This window comes from Octopus bimaculoides, chromosome 2, assembly GCF_001194135.2.
Source record: "Octopus bimaculoides isolate UCB-OBI-ISO-001 chromosome 2, ASM119413v2, whole genome shotgun sequence".
Lineage (NCBI taxonomy): Eukaryota > Metazoa > Mollusca > Cephalopoda > Octopoda > Octopodidae > Octopus > Octopus bimaculoides.
Genome location: NC_068982.1, coordinates 89,507,421 through 89,524,098, shown reverse-complemented (window position 1 = coordinate 89,524,098; position 16,678 = coordinate 89,507,421). Strand labels below are relative to the sequence as shown.

At 34.6% G+C, this 16,678-nt stretch overlaps 1 protein-coding gene across 3 annotated transcripts in view; it reads left to right on the top strand.

Annotated features, from left to right (window-relative positions):
- The window catches only part of LOC106874430 (uncharacterized), a 1,214,035-nt gene that overhangs the window by 1,166,017 nt on the left and 31,340 nt on the right, over positions 1-16,678 (top strand). For all 3 annotated transcript variants that reach the window (XM_052978428.1, XM_052978427.1, XM_052978429.1), the window contains 4 exons: positions 3,412-3,606; positions 5,879-5,929; positions 9,337-9,486; positions 11,278-11,523. In XM_052978428.1, the coding sequence (XP_052834388.1) occupies positions 3,412-3,606; positions 5,879-5,929; positions 9,337-9,486; positions 11,278-11,523 (642 nt within the window). The remainder of the gene's footprint in view (positions 1-3,411; positions 3,607-5,878; positions 5,930-9,336; positions 9,487-11,277; positions 11,524-16,678) is intronic.

The window sequence follows — 16,678 nt, the reverse complement described above, 5'->3', positions numbered from 1 at the left end:
ATATATATCATGGATTTCTACATTGTTGAACATAAGATGGTATGATGTCATTTCAGGGTTATTTTGCTGCTATTTCATGTAGATTGAGTGGCTTTCTTCATTGGCTACAGAGTTCTTGTTAATCAAAAAATATAGAAAAACAAACTTTACAGAGCATTTTAATAATAAATGAATGATATAGTAGACAAATATATTCTCCAACATATATCATTAAGATAGTTATTTGTTTTCACTTAGTACTTCAATAATTGGTAATTAATTCAAATAGTTTCCATTGCATTTCTCTGCAGTTCTGAATCTATCATGTTTTCTTTTAGCCTTCTTTTTTTTCTATTTAGTGAGAGTCAATAATTTAAACTTATGTTTGAACATTATCCAGAACAAATTGCTTGGTGAAAAAAAAGAAAAGCATTTGTAGTCATATGTGTAAACTATAAAAGCCAAGTTTCTATATTTACCAGTGCAAGCAAGAAAGTTTCTATACTAATTACTCCAAAATTAATATTTTCTGTACTAACCAGTTCTAATTGGTTAATTTCCTTATTGACCACTACAAGCTAGTTAATTTCTGTAAGTTGGTTATTCTTTATATTAACTAGTATAAGTTTATTCACTTATTAAATTATAATTTAATAAGTACAAACTGGTTAGCATCTAGTCAATGTCTATACTAACCAGTGCTAACTAATCAGTTTCTATACTAACTAGTTCCAACTAAATAATTTCCAAATAAACCAGGGCAAAAATTGTTTGTTTCAACACTAACCAGGGTCATTTAACTTCCATCCTAATCAGAATAATTAAACTTGGACAAGTTGTAAGCAAAGCAACAGCAACTGTTATTTCTGCTTATACTCCAGAATTGGGACAGACCAATTAAAAGAAGGAATGCTTTTAGCATAATAGCATTCCTTTTTTGCTCTCTAGCAAGCCAATGTCAAATAGCATAAATGTCAAATAGCATAAAAGTGGCTTCATAAATTAAATCAAGTCCTATCCTTATTTAAGAATTTCAGAATACCAACATAACCACTCCTAATCATTATTATTCATAGTAACTGTTTGTCAAACTACCTTATCTCAGTTATTTTATAATTGCTTTCTATTTTATTTATAAAAATTATTATTGCATTTGGATGAGGACAGCTGTGGTGATGAATATGGAAGAGGTCAGCTGCATAAAGAAGTGCCAAGCTCTAATAGTGGAGGGAACTTGTGCAAGGAGTGGACCCTGGAAGACTTGGGACGAAGTGGTGAGAAAGGATCTTCAGACACTGGGCCTCACTAAAGAAATAACAAGGGACCAGGAGTTGTGATGATTTGCTGTACATGAGAAGACATGTCAAGCAAAGTAAAATCACAGTGATTCATACATACAAGCATCTCCCTTACACATGCCAGCACCATGTAAACTGCACTCATGTCGGTGCTGCCAGTGGCATGTAAAAAGTACCAAGTACACTCTAGAGTGATTAGTATCAAGAATGGCATGCTGCCATAGAAACCTTGCCACAACAGACAATTTGAGTCCAGACAGCTCCCTGGCTGGTCAGCTCCTGTCAAATCCTCCAACCCATGCCAGCATGGAAAATGGACATTAAATGATGGTGATGATCAAGCCTTAGATTGTCAACAGTTATCTAAGCTGTCACACGGTGGAATTGGGCCTGGGATCATGTGATTGTGAAGTAATATTTTTAACTACATGGCTATGATTTTGCCCATGTTCTGTATGTAATAATCTTCCAATGATAGAATTTTCAGCCATTTACTTCTCCTGAATCCACTGAATATCAGAATATTTAATCTTCAATTGTTTGCCTCTTTTCTTTAACCCTTTCGTTACCAATTCAGCTGAAACCGGCTCTGGCTCTGAGTACACATGTCTTGTTTTCATAAGTTTTGAATTAAAATCTTCCACCAAACCTTAGTCACAATTTATGTTCCTAACATTAGCTGAATGATAATTAAGTTATTTTACTAAATTCTTTGTTATATTTAAAGTGATTGAAAGAAACACAGAGCATCTCAAAATAAATACAGTAATGAAAGGGTTAATAATATTATCATTATACTTTCATATGTATGTAGATGTGTGTGATTGTGTGTGTAAAGGTGGGGTTGAGAATAGGTTGCAGATCCACTTATTTGCTTGTTCTAGGAACAAAAAGGAGCAGAGCCCCTTCTCAAATATGAATTGTGATGGAACCTGTTTGTCAACAGACTAATAAACTCTGTTATGTCCCATGTCAAGTGGCAAGAACATTTCTGATTGCATCTGGTTTTATCTAAGTATTCTCTCTATTTCCTTCTTGGGATAAAGATTTAGTAATTCTCCAAATAACAATTGAGGTCCCCTGAAAGATACCACCAGAAATATGAAGGCCTATTGTATGTAGGTGACCATAATTTTCAATCTGCACATGGCTGCTTGTGTGATAAAGATATCCTCATAGCAGATATTTTAGGAAACTTGCAAACTTTCTCTTAAATGTGTTTAATACTATGGGGTGCTGAAAAGTTCCTGGCCTTAAGTAAAAGAAAATACAGGAGGACCAGTTGATTATGATTTTTTATTCAACATATTCCCCTCTCAGATTCACACATTTATTGCAGTGGTTTTTCAATCTTTCTAAGTCCTGTAAAAGAACTTGGAAAATTGCACCTCCAACCAGGGCATTTGCAATACCCTTAAAGCCAGGAACTTTTCAGTATCCCCGTGTAGATACCAACCAAGTCTTTGTATTCTGTGTTTGCATGAGAAGAAAAGTGTATTGTAGTAGTGGTAAAATACACAAAAGGCATAGCATGGTGGTAAAGCAATAAATTTGAAATATGAGTATATCTATGTATTTATTATAGACCCAGTGATGAAGATGGATTTTAGAAGCAAGGGTGACACTAAGGTCTCCATGAGGCTGAGAAGAGGAGAAAGGGGTGTTAGACACTATAAGCCCCATATCCTAATGTGCTGAAAAGAAAAGGAATATTGTCCATCCTGCATATCTCACCCTTTCTATTTCTTGGTAGAAGCCTGATATAAGACGATGTGTCAGATACGTTTGCCTGAAAAATAATGAATTTATATTCTTTTACTGGTGTTTTTTTTCTTTTTCGCATTTAGGAAAGGTACTAAGCTTTCACTTTCTTACCTAAATTAATCCAGTTGCAGAGAAGGGAAAGAGAGAGAGAGAGAGAGAGAGACAGATAGACAGGCAGGCAGACAGATAGGCAGACAGACATGCAGACAGGGGTAGGAGAGAGAGCAAGAAAAATGCAGGAGTACTTAAAGAATGGACTGAATCTAGCTGGAATCTGATGAGTTGTTATGAAACTTACAAAACATTTGGCATGATTCCACACCACCTACAGAGCATATTAACCAGTTGTTTTGTTGTTTTCATTTTAAAGGCTTTACTAAAGGCAGGGAAAAGTGAAGAAAAAGTTGCAAATTATGTCTTGGTTGAAGAAGTTCAAAGTGGTTGGGAGAGAAAAGACCAGGAAAAGCCTTGTACTCAGAGAATTCTGGATATGTCTGAAAAACTACTAGCATCTCAAAATAAATGGAAGGGATCAGGCAAATTTATCCTTCGAAAAATGAGTGATGTAAGTATTTAATTTTTCTTCCCTCCCCTCTTTATTTTTTTCTTTATTCAATATATTTTTTGCAAACTGAGGTGGCATGCTGACTAACTGTTTGAAAGGTCAGTAGTTAATGTGTGTGTTTCATGTGCCTTGCCTGTTTTACAGGTACTGGCAATGATAGACTCCCATGTCAAAGTTGAAGACCTATTATTCTTTCCAGTGGTTTCCTATTACCTTCTGCTAGTTCATCTACAGTTTACTCTGCTTATCTTCTATTTTCCCAAGCTTATTCTTAAGGCACAGAGCCTATTTAAATCTTAAGCAAAAAGTCTAGTTCATGTTACATCAAGGTATGTTGATACACTGGAGGCCTGTGTGACTTATGCTAAGGAGCCAGCACTCCTCTGAGTCTTACGCCTTATCCACAAGACTATCTTCTGTTATTTGTCCCATAAATAGGGCCTTTGACAAGTATTTTTACCTTGAACAAGAGTGGACCTGGAAGTATTAATGATGAGGCTAGAGCTCCATAGAACCCCCTAATTCTTGAACTGGAGCCTCACTACCAGAAGCAGTTTAATGCCTCATTCTGGACTATATATGTAATATCCAACCACAAATACTATACTGTGTTCATAACCACAGTCCTTAATTAATATCAAGGTGTCAAAGACTGGTACAGTTCACTGCTGTAAGCAGTGATAGTACTAAATTATTGATGAATGTTTTTACAAACTTTCAATATTGATTTCAAATTCTTTCCTTAAATATAGCTAGAGACAGATCTACTCTACCAACTTATTTCATTCTTAAATACTGTATGTAATATATTTAGATTAAATTAAATATTGAGTTATGAGGTTTATTTAAAACTGAACTTACAGTCACATTAGGTTTGGGTATTTGTGTCAGCTCTTTGTGTTCTGAGTTCAAATCTCATCGAAGTCAACCCTGCCTTTCATTCTTTCAAGGTCGATAAAATAATGAGCTAGTCCAAGACAGTGTATTAGCAGAATTATTAGAGCCTTGAATGAGATTTTTCATGTTCTGAATCCTTAAGTAGTAGGCTTAGTCTGTTACCTGGTTTAACATCAACTCGTGGTCTTTCAGTACCATTAGTGGAGTTACAAGCATTCTCTGTTCCAAGCATTCAGGCCAAATTTTCAGTTTGAAGTTAACTTCTCCTTTGCCCCTACAAGCTACAGAGGCCTTAGGAAAAATAAACGGTCATGAACATAGTTTTTTGTTTCTTGACTATAACTATATGATGCAATCATCCATCGCTTGCAAGCAAGTGTGACTTGGTAGCATGTAGGTTCCTGTAGTTGTAACATAGACACCGCCTAAGCCCAATTACACCTGACCCAGCAGAACAACTAGAATGTGACAGTTAGCAGGAGTGGGGGATGCACCAACACCTAGCTGGTATTCATCACAGCTGAGTAGACTAAAGCAATATGAAATGAAATGCATATTCAAAGAAATAATACACTGTCTGGTTCAGGAATTGAGTCCAAGAACTAATGACCACGTGCCAAACACCTTAACCATAAGGCCAAAAGGAGAAATATCAATTAGTAGAAAGAGTAAGGTAACATAGAGTTTTTAGTTTTGTCCTACATCACTGTGTTGCATCAGGATTTAGTTTACTTTTCCTCTCACCACTTCAGTTGTTAATGAAAATACATGTACTAGTATATGCTAGTGGTATGGTTTCAAATGACTCAAAGTCGCCAGCTTTGAGAAGCTTCACCTTATATTTAGTCAAAGAATGACACTAAATGATCGTTTATTGCCTACAGGTAGGTGTAGCTTGGTAGAAAGAAAAGGGGTCAAAGAGGAAGAGAAAGTAGAACATTATGAGGATAAATGCACGACTGAGACAGGGGGTGATTAATGAGCTGCTAATGATGTGGTGCACCAGTTAGTTTGTCGGTGTTGGTCAGGATGACAACAATGATGGTGATTGATATATCAATGAAGACCAAGAGGTATAAAGGCAAAGCATGTATAACAATCACCTTTCACATCATATCTGCAGTCAAGTGGCATTAAAGGTTGACAACTCTCACCAGCCTAAGTGGAATCACATTATATTACATTCTGTCTTGCAAACACTGGGAATCTTGCAGCTGATACAAAAAGGTGTTGAGGTAAAAGTATTAAATATCTTGTTTTGTAGTTCAATACCAACAACATCATAGTTTTCCATGCTGGTATAAATTGTGATATAAAATCAATAACTTATATAAATTAATAAATACAAAAATATAATTCTTTCTGTTGCTTTTAGGACCCAAGTAGTCGTGCTTGGATGACCACCATGTTAACAAATGAACAAAAGGTAAATACATTCTCTTTTTAAATTCTAAATAATGAAATTATATATCAACTTAAATGTTTCCAAAACCTGTAAATGACTCAGCTTGGTTTCATAACATTAATCAGATGTTAAAATGAAAATCACCATGGATAGTATGTAATTGTTTTAAAGTTGGCATTTTTAGAAGATGACCTGCCTATTTTTGACAAGGTAGGTTTTGCCAAGAGATTCAATGCAGCACAAGCTAAAGATGTTGATGCTGATGTTGGATCTACTAGAAATAGTAACCTGATCTTCCTCAAATTAGACGCTATCATCTTTAAAAGAAAATGGAAGTGTATATTATATAACATAATCCTGATTACCCTATGTCTAGAAAGATACTTTAATCACAGCTGGAATGCCTTTGACCAGGGGTCAGCTTGGCTAGGCTTGACCTTGTTCTAAATAATAACAAGATAACACTTGTAAAATTGAACATAAGATTTAAGAAGTTATAGACCCTTCCATTTTTTATATCAAATGACTGTTATTGAAAGCTTCAGTAGCAGAAGGATAGGCTCAATCAGACTTATTACACATTACAGAGTGTCTTAACGAAATGTGTAATGACACTCATATTCATCTGTTATATCTTCACTTATTCAGCAACCACAATATCTTCAATAAGGTCAGTATTAGAATCATGTTAAAGCAGCATACAAGAAAAAAATTCTGTTGAATAGTTATTGATTTTTTTAAAGACCGTTGACACTCCTTGCCAAACAATTGTAATCAAATTGAAATCAAAATCACTTGTCTAAAATTTAATTCCACTAAACTGTTTCACCTTCTCTATCCTTAACATGAGCAAAAAAAAAATCTTTTATCTTGAAGAGGAAGAATAGATGAAGGAATTCTGTTATATTGAAATTGTAAGAAATTTTCTTTTTTCTTTTTTGTTTTAATATTTGCTTCCAGTTCTTAGAGTGAGTGGAGACATCAAGAAACATTAAAATCAATAACTGTTTTATGGAAAAATGAAAAGGAAATCTCTGATGAGAAGCTTTTATAGCAAGGCATGCCCTGGTGATTGAAGCAGTTAAATTTATAAGATAGGAAAACCTATTTTTTTAAACCCATTAAATTTTAAGAAAATCCTTGTGAATTTGGGAAGATTACAGTACAAAATACTGATGGATCATGAAGTTGGTCATGAATGGAACACATTTTTTTTTATGGAGCTGCTTGATTAGAATTGAACCTAGACTTGACAACATTACTTAACAAAATTCAACATTGACTACAAAAATCACAGCAAAAGAAATGGAAAATAAACTTTCTGAGAAACTATGTAATAGAAATATCTGAAAATATCAAATCTCATGAAATACCTAATTTCTGATGAGATTTAATTTATTCTGTATTTAATTTTCTGATTGCTTCTGTTTTTGTCTATCAGCTGATTTAAAGGTTTTTGAGGGAGAGAATTTTTTTTTTAGTATTCTTGGCAAGAAGTGGAGCATTAATACATGAATACATTTTGAGGCATCTATTTTCATTTTTTAATCACCTATCTATAAAGAAAAATGCCACATTCTTTTATAAATTAGAATTCCCGTGCATATCTTCTTTAAAAAGTTACAATGACTATGAAGGAAAAGTCAATTCAAATAAGTGACACTTTAAAGAGATAATAAATATTATTATAGTTAGAGGCAAAAGATTTTTTTTTTAGTCTGACCTTCTATGATTTCCATAATTGGTGGGAGGAAGAGAGGAAGTATTCCCAAACCAGACTTGACCCAAAATGTATACAGCAGAATGAATTCAGATAAATGTTCACAAGAAGCCAGATGGCAGAGTTAAACCATATGACAAAGTCTACCATCCAAGTATGCTATGGTGGGATTGCAAGTCAGGCTAAAAAGAGCCAGAACAAATGCAAGGCACCTGGTCCAATGTTATTACAATTTCACCAATTCACCACCCTGGATTGGTACTTCTATTTGTATATCAACCCTGAAAGAAAGGCAAAGTTATTCTTGGTGGGATATGAACTCAGAGCAGAAAGAGTCGGAACAAAATACAAGGTAAATCATCAGATGGGCCAAAGATTCTATCAATTCACCATTTGTTGCAGATATCCAGTCTGGATATCATAACAGAAATGACAAAGGTACACAACAAATGAAAGAATACTGTGTTGGAAAGAACCAGTCCAACTGTACAAGCATGGAAAGGCAGAATGACAATTATGATGATGACATATACAGTCACCACAGATATAGCATAGAGGGAATTATACATTATTTACATTTGATGGACATTTGTCCTCATCTTGTTAGTTGTTAACACGTTTCGGCTGATATACCTTCCAGCCTTCATCAGGTGTCTTGGGGAAATTTCGAATCTGGGTTCTCATTCCTAAGGTATTTTTTTATGTCATTATTATTATTATTATTATTATTCAAGTCACTGCTTGGAATCGAGCTCAAAATCTTGGGGTTAGTAGCCCATGATTCTGAGTTCAATTCCAAGCAGTGACCTGAATAATAATAATAATAATAATAATAATGTCATCAAAAAATACCTTAGGAATGAGAACCCAGGTTGGAAATTTCCCCAAGACACCTGATGAAGGCTGGAGGGTGTATCAGCTGTAACGTTGTGTTAACAACAAACAAGATGAGGACAAATATCTGTCAAATGTAAATAATGTAAATAATGTACATAATTCCTCATCTCTTAAATATAGAACTGTAGAGTGAATTCTAATCAGTGCTTAATTAATTAACTTAAATAAATCACTAAAATAACACTCTGCAAACTAAGCTAATCAATTAAGCAAGATCAGAATATTTAAACTGGCCATATCTGGCCCAAATAATTTATTGATTTTATGTTCAAACAGACCATGCCCAGCTTCTCAAACCTACCCTACAATGTCATTGTAAAATTACACAGTCACCTCATTGAAATCTCAAAGCTACAAGATAAATAATTCAAAACAATGTGAATGAAAAAGCATTATATTTGACAGAATAATCTGAAAGCTAAAAGGTTAATGACTATGTAGGCTTTATCTATATTTCTCTCTGTAGGAAGATCAAATGGTATTTTATCTCTGAAAAGCATCAAAGTTTGAAGCTGGTCAGTTAGATTAATTTCCTCTGTCTATGGAGAGAAACGAAGAAAATGTTTTGTCACATTAGTCACAAAACAGTGACAGCACCAATGTGTGTGCAAATAAAATAAATAATATAAAATAATAATAAAACAATAATAAAAAGAACTAAGCAACAAAATTACCTTATATCACTACAGATATAGATTAAAATATAATTCTATTTTCCTTTTGTATGCTTTACAGAATAAAATTAAAATTAACTTTATTTATAACTTAACTTAATTCCATTCATTTTTTGCATTTGCTTTGTTCTTTTTAGAAAAAAATGGACTCAACTGATGATGACTCAGCAGTTTGGGATTCAGAAGAGAATATGTTTTTAGTATGTGTATATAATGTCTCACCAGATCAGCCCTATACAGTATTTAAAGCGCCAGTATCTAGTACAGCTCAAGATATAATCACTCAGGTAGATGTTCACTCACAATTCTATACTTTTATTGTACTACAGCATTTTTAAGTTTCATAGTCTGAGTACGCTGTTCTCTAAACATTTCAGTGTGTAAGTTTCATACTTGGTCAGGATTATACCATTCCATTTCTCTGCATCAGCTGCTTGGTATCATTTATACATTTTACATTGTACACAGACAAAGCTGTGTGATTAATAAGTTTGCTTCTCAGCTATGCCATTTTGGGTTCAGTCCCCCTGTGCAGCTATTTAGGTAGGTGTTGTTTACTATAGCCCTAGGCAGCTCAAAGTCTTGTGAGTGGACTTGGTAGATGGAAACTGAAAGACACTCACCATGGAACATGGATCTTAAAGGATGATACTGATAATGATGTGTATGTATGTGTGTCTTTCTTTCATTCACTTGACATCATGTGATCATTTTAAATAAGCATCACCATCATGGAAACAGCATCATTTATTTCCAGTCTTCCATATTTCATAAATGAAATATTACTTTGCTTAGAAACAAGTATGGGTTGGTGAGTGGAAGGGTATCCAGCTGTAGGAAATCTGATTCAACTAATTCTGTCTGACCCATGCAATCTGTGAAAAACAAATGCTAAAATGATGACGATGTTTCCATGCTAGCATGGATTGCACACATAGACAATACAAATGTTTTACAGCCAAATGTCTTTTCTGTCCCTAACCCTTCCCTGTTTTGTCTTCAAAAGCACAGAGCTGGGAGATAATTTGTGACATCATATCACCATTTATTTAGCTTAAAGCATTCATCCGAAAGGATAAACTGCAATCATTGACATACACATTTATACAATGGGTTGTCATGCAGTTTCACATTTCAAATAAATTAATCACACATACATATATGTAGCTGTATAAAATAGAAAGAGGAAACTTAGAATAGTGATGGAGTAAGGTCTCAGATTCAAATAAATAAATAGCTATACATACATATGTACAATATGTATGACTAACAGTATTCAACAGAGTTTATTTACTCTTTTATTTGTTTCAGTCATTTGACTGGCCATGCTGGAGTACCGCCTTTAGTCGAGCAAATCGACCCCAGGACTTATTCTTTGGAAGCCTAGTACTTATTCTGTCAGTCTCTTTGCCGAACCGCTAAGTTATGGGGATGTAAACACACCAGCATCGGTTGTCAAACGATGTTAGGGGGACAAATACAGACACACAAACATATATATATACACACATATATACGACAGGCTTCTTTCAGTTTCCGTCTACCAAATCCACTCACAAGACTTTGGTCGGCCTGAGGCTATAGTAGAAGACACTTGCCCAAGGTGCCACGCAGTGGGACTGAACCATGAACCATGAGGTTCATAAGCAAGCTACTTACCACACAGCCACTCCTACACCTATTCAAAGTTATTTATTTCATCCATCTAAACAATGATTTATCTTGATGGCAGAATTAACTCATGAAGCGAAGAACTCAAGTGAATCTATGTCCTGGAAGACTTAGACTTAAATTTAAACACACACACACACACACACACACACACACACACACACACACACACACACACACACACACACACACACACACACACACACACACACACACACACACACAAATTGAAACCTATCTCGAACCATATTAGTATCACTAGTTTAAAAGGTCCTGCATAAGTCAACTGTACTATCACTACTTCAATCAGTTTATATATTTAAATCTTTACATACACATATTTCATGAATCTACCTCTAAACATTGCTTAAACATACAAATTTATTTTATTTCTTTATCCATTCTAGGCTATGATGAAATCTCGGCGCATCAATATGTGTGATCCACGGGATTTTGTTCTTGTACAAGAATTGGAAGTATTGTTCACATCAGACACAGCTAGCAGTCAGAGAAACAGTCGGACAGTACAGAAATGTGAACGGCACGTATTAAGCAATGAAGATAATGTATATCAAGCTCAAAATGAATGGAAAACATTTGGGAAATTCATTCTTCTGCACAGAAATAAAGTGGATGATGAATTTGAGTTATGTGTAAGTGTTTCCTGATAAAGAAATTTTGAATTTTATTGTCAAAACTTTCATTACAAATCAGTTATATAGGATCTTTTTTCTATTTCTCTTTGTTGATCTAGTTCCGATGATCACTGCTTGAGTAGAATTTAGTGTTTTACTCAAATGTGTCACATTTGTTTTTTTACAGTCTAGTGTATTTTTATTTTCTTTCTTTGTACATTCTAGTGAATTTTCATTTTTTTTAATGTATTAAAGTGCATAATCTTCTATTTCTACTTATTCAAATGCATTTTGTTTCCATTCTTTTGTGGGGGCTGTATTCTACAGTATTTTCTTCTCTCTGCATTATAATGCATTTCTTTGTCCTGTTGATCAGTTTAGTGTTTTTTTTTCATTTTGTATTATAGTGCACTTTCTTCTACCTCTGTGCATCTCATTCTTCGGTTCAAATCAGTACATTTCTTTCTTGCATTTCATTGTTGTTTAGACCAGCCCTCATAGAGTGAACTTATCATTAAAGGTGCTCTGTCCAATGTTTGAATGTTTATTTTTTAAGACAAAATAGAGTCTGTCTTGAAGATTTGGCTGCTATTTCTTGCATGTTGAATAACCATGTAAGAGGCCACTTCATTGGTTTGACATTTTGTTTGTTTGCTTGGTAGTAAATACCAGAATGAACTGGGCAAATTGGAGTCATAAGAGTGCTAGATAGAATGCCTAATGGTATCTATTCCCACTCTCTAGGCTCAAATCCCACTGACATCACCCTTACTTTTCATCCTTTATGGGCTTGATAAAAAAATAAAATAAGATATCACCCTAGGGCAGTAGACTGGTGGAACTGTAAGAAAATTGGACCAGATGCCTTGAGATATTTGTTCTGGTTCTTTGCATTTTAAGTTCATATCTGACCATGGTTTACCTAGATGCTAGATTTTACACCACCAGCTGGTACAATGTGAGCCCTTAGCACAGTCTACTCTGTTGCAGGCATTGGGCAAGGTGTTTTGGTTGAGGATACCTTTGCCACTCCTTCCCATCAGTCTCAGAGACTTTGTAAAGGACCATGGGCGCTGCCTTTGCTTTTGACTAAAGGATAAAGACCTCTTTGGTCATGAATGACCATGGGATTGCACCTAGAAAGTTAACCTCTGATGCACAAGTCTGGAAAAGGTTGTTTATGGAAGGCCAGCAGTCACCCATGCATACCGACCTCCCCTCCCCATACCACTCAAGTTATTCCAGGGAAAGGTAAAGACTGATACAGTTTGGTACCAGTGACATTGCAATTCATTTCTTCAGATGAATGAACTAGAGCAATGGGAAATAGAGTGTCTTGCTCAAGAACACAACACACAGCCAGTCCAAGAATCAAACTCACTACCTTAGGATTGTGAGCCCGACATTCTAACCACTCAGCTGTGCGCCTTCATTTCCCTAAAAGTTAGAACAAAAAGTGATCGCAGCTAAAATGCTTTTGATCTAGGTCAGTTGGATTTTGGATGACCTGTGGTTAAACAACAAGCAATTTTATATAGACATGCAACTAGGGCCAGCTTTATCGACCCTAATATTTTCATCAAGCAAACTCAATTTGTAAGTAACTTACTGCTTTTCTTGATTTTACCCAAGAGATTATATACTAACATTTTATTATTTCCTGTAACTAATTCTGTTGGTTTGGGGTAACGGCATATTCTTCCATTCATTTTCTTCTCTGACAACAAGACTGCCAACAAATTACATTTTCCACCACATCATTGTTTCTATGTAGCTTTCAATGCTCTCAACCTTAAATATTTTAACAACCTAACTATTGTTCTAAATGCAGAAAGCATTACTGAATACTTTATGCTCTTAACAATTTTAGTTTTTCTAAGTCGAAGAGCATACATCCTTGCAAATTTACTTAGTTATTCTCCTGTGACTATTTCATGAAGTACTGGGAAATCTTTGTTTTATTGCAAAGTTGTCTCCCATATATGATGAAGACATTAATACTAGTAAAAATCACATAAGATAGAAATTTCTGCTCTGTGTTTTTTTATTCACAGACACATATGTGAGCACACATATACATGTATATACATATACATACATAAATATGTACATATATTTACATAAATATATATACATACATAGTCATATATACTTATTTTAAACACACATATTCACATGCACACACACACACACACACACACATACAAGCATATACATGCATACATGTGTATATTCATGTATATATACACTCATACACACACATATATATAGACATACATACACATATACTTATATATACATATGCATTTATACGTACTTATATGTATTTATATAAACATATGTAGTATAGGTCATGATAGGGTTAAAAAGGAAATGGTTGTAATGTGCAACAAAGAAGATTGTGCTGTTATGGACATGTGATGCATATGGATGAAGGCAACTGTATAAAATGATGGAGTGAGTAGAAGAGGAAAACCTAGAAAGACATGGGATGAAGGGATGAAATGTTGAAGGATAATCTCAAGTCCTTGAATTTTATGAAGGAGATAATAAAGAAGCAAACTGACCAGAGAAATGCAATTCTCAAGAAACTGCCCAAATCAGTAAAACTAAGTTCTGGAAGTGCTGTGCATGTGTACATACAGTATATGCACAACTGATCCCTTCACTCAATTTCCTCCACAAAACATCCCCCATCACCCTCATCTCTCTAATTGCAGCTTTTCTTTGATATCACCAATCCTTCTCAGAGCTCAGAACCATTTTACTTGATATCCATCCTTCATCCTTATACTGTCCTCTTTCCCCACATTTTACAGTGATCATCCCCGATCCCCCACATTATCTCTCCTTTGCCACCATCATGTGTCTCTCACTCTTTCTATACCCCCTACTCTTGCACCCCACGCACTCTTCCAACCTACCAAATGACATATCATCTCTCTTGCATCATGATTTACTTCTAGTATTGTGTTGAATCAAAAGTTTTGCAATATTTGCTAACTTAATTGCTTTATTCATCAAGTTACAACAAAAGTAGCCTAATATTCAATGTAGAGGCCATCATGTTGTACTGCCTGAAGCCACTTTTATGCCAGTTCTTTGACACTACACTGATATCAACTCTTGTCCACTGAGGTGAAGATTTCCTTCACTGAAGCCTCTACCTCCTCTAGGTTGATAAAGCATCACAAGCACATGAAGTAAGCCATGGATCGGAACAAGTAATAATCCAAAGGAGTTAGGTTTGGACTACATGCTGGCTGTGGCATCAGTTCAATTCCTTGGAGTTTATTCCAGATCATTCAAGTGGTATAAAGTCCTGTGGTGTCTTGATGCAGAAGAGCTTGCTTTCTGTTAACCAATGCTGGGTATTTTAGCTACATAGTGGCATACATCCATGAGATACTGAGCTCACCTGATATTCTCTGAGTGTTATTCACCAGATTTACCCCTAAAGCTTGGAGTACAGCCTCAGAATCCACTTGCAACCCAAGCAAAATTTCTTGAACCATCTGGTTACTGTACTGTGATCAACTACGATTTCACTATATGCACATGTTTTTGGTTGCTTTCACATTGTTATGGCCCAGTTTGAACTCAAAAAGTATAAGTTTTCGAATTAGACTACATTGCATATTCATGTGTACAGTTTTTAAATCATACACAGAGTGAAGCAATGCACAACGTGTCAGCAACACCAACTACCACGGTACTACCAACCCCAGTGGATACCTTGCACAGCTTCAACTGCTTCGGTTCATGACATACATGACGCAAACTAGCAAGTATGCAAATATTGCAAAATTTTTGGCTCACCTCAATATCTGTAGGCGTGTTATTACTAACGAGTAATGAATAAAGATGCTGAATCGGGAATAAGTCAGAAATGAATAAGTTCAAAGATGGAAACAGAAAGCAGATATTGTAATGAATTAACAATTGTTTTGTGATTTGATTAAAAGAACTAAAAAAGTTTCCTTTTCTCAAAAATATATTAATGTTGGAATTTCAAAAATTTTTTTAATCGATTCTAGACTTAAAAAAAAAATTAGTTTAGTAAATTACTGATATATTTTTTCATTAATCATCTTGCTCCATTATATTTAGATGAGTCAGTGTCTAATATTGTTTATTATCATAAAATTTTTATAACTTCATGCTACCAACTATATGCACTTCGTATGATTTGTGTCTATAATTTATGAATGTATGTATTGATCACTAAATATCATTCTTACTAATCTTTTTCATTTTTGTCTCATCATCAACCATAAACTTCAAAAGTCTAACAAATATAAATCTAAGCTGTATGATACTCTATCAATGCATTCCACATTATGAGTGTTCTCTTACATCACAATGTGTGTGTGTGTGTGTGTGTGTGTGTGTGTGTGTATGTGAAAATAGGAAGTTGGAAAAATTCTTTTGTATTATTCCCCAATACACATGTTTCATTTGCTAAGAGGAATTACAGAATTGTACATGTTGGAGAAACATGTAAGAAATTTTCTATTAAAACTTCTTCAGTAATACAGAATTTACATTTGGATGAAACGTTTATATATAGTTCATAATCAGGAGTTGTATAGATAGTTAAGAGATAGAATAAATAGCAAACCTTGTAGTACAGAAAGGAAAGAGAGACACACACACACACACACACACACACACACACACACACACACACACACACACACACACATACTCAGACATCCACATATACGTACACACATACCCAAATATATATAAGAAAACATACGTACATACACAAACAGACATATATACAAATAGTGAGCATGTATACAAAATCACCTGCATATTCTTCAGGTTCTGGCTATATATAAATGAGAAACCCATTCTAAATTATCTCGCTGACATACTACGACGAAATCTCCAAGATGCAGATAAGATAGAGATTTTTATTTATTTACGGCCTCAAACATCTCATAATACCTTCGCGCTTTAGTTTGCCCTCTATTATTTATCTTGTTTCTCTCCATGAAATTCAATTGAATTCAGTTGTTGTCTTAAATTCATACTTATTCATTTTCTAAGCTTCCTAAATTCATGCTACGTTATATTCTAATCACATAGAATTCATTGCTCTTTTAAAAATTACGATTTATGCATTGTTGTCTCTCGAATATTTAAAATCTACAATTAAGAGCCC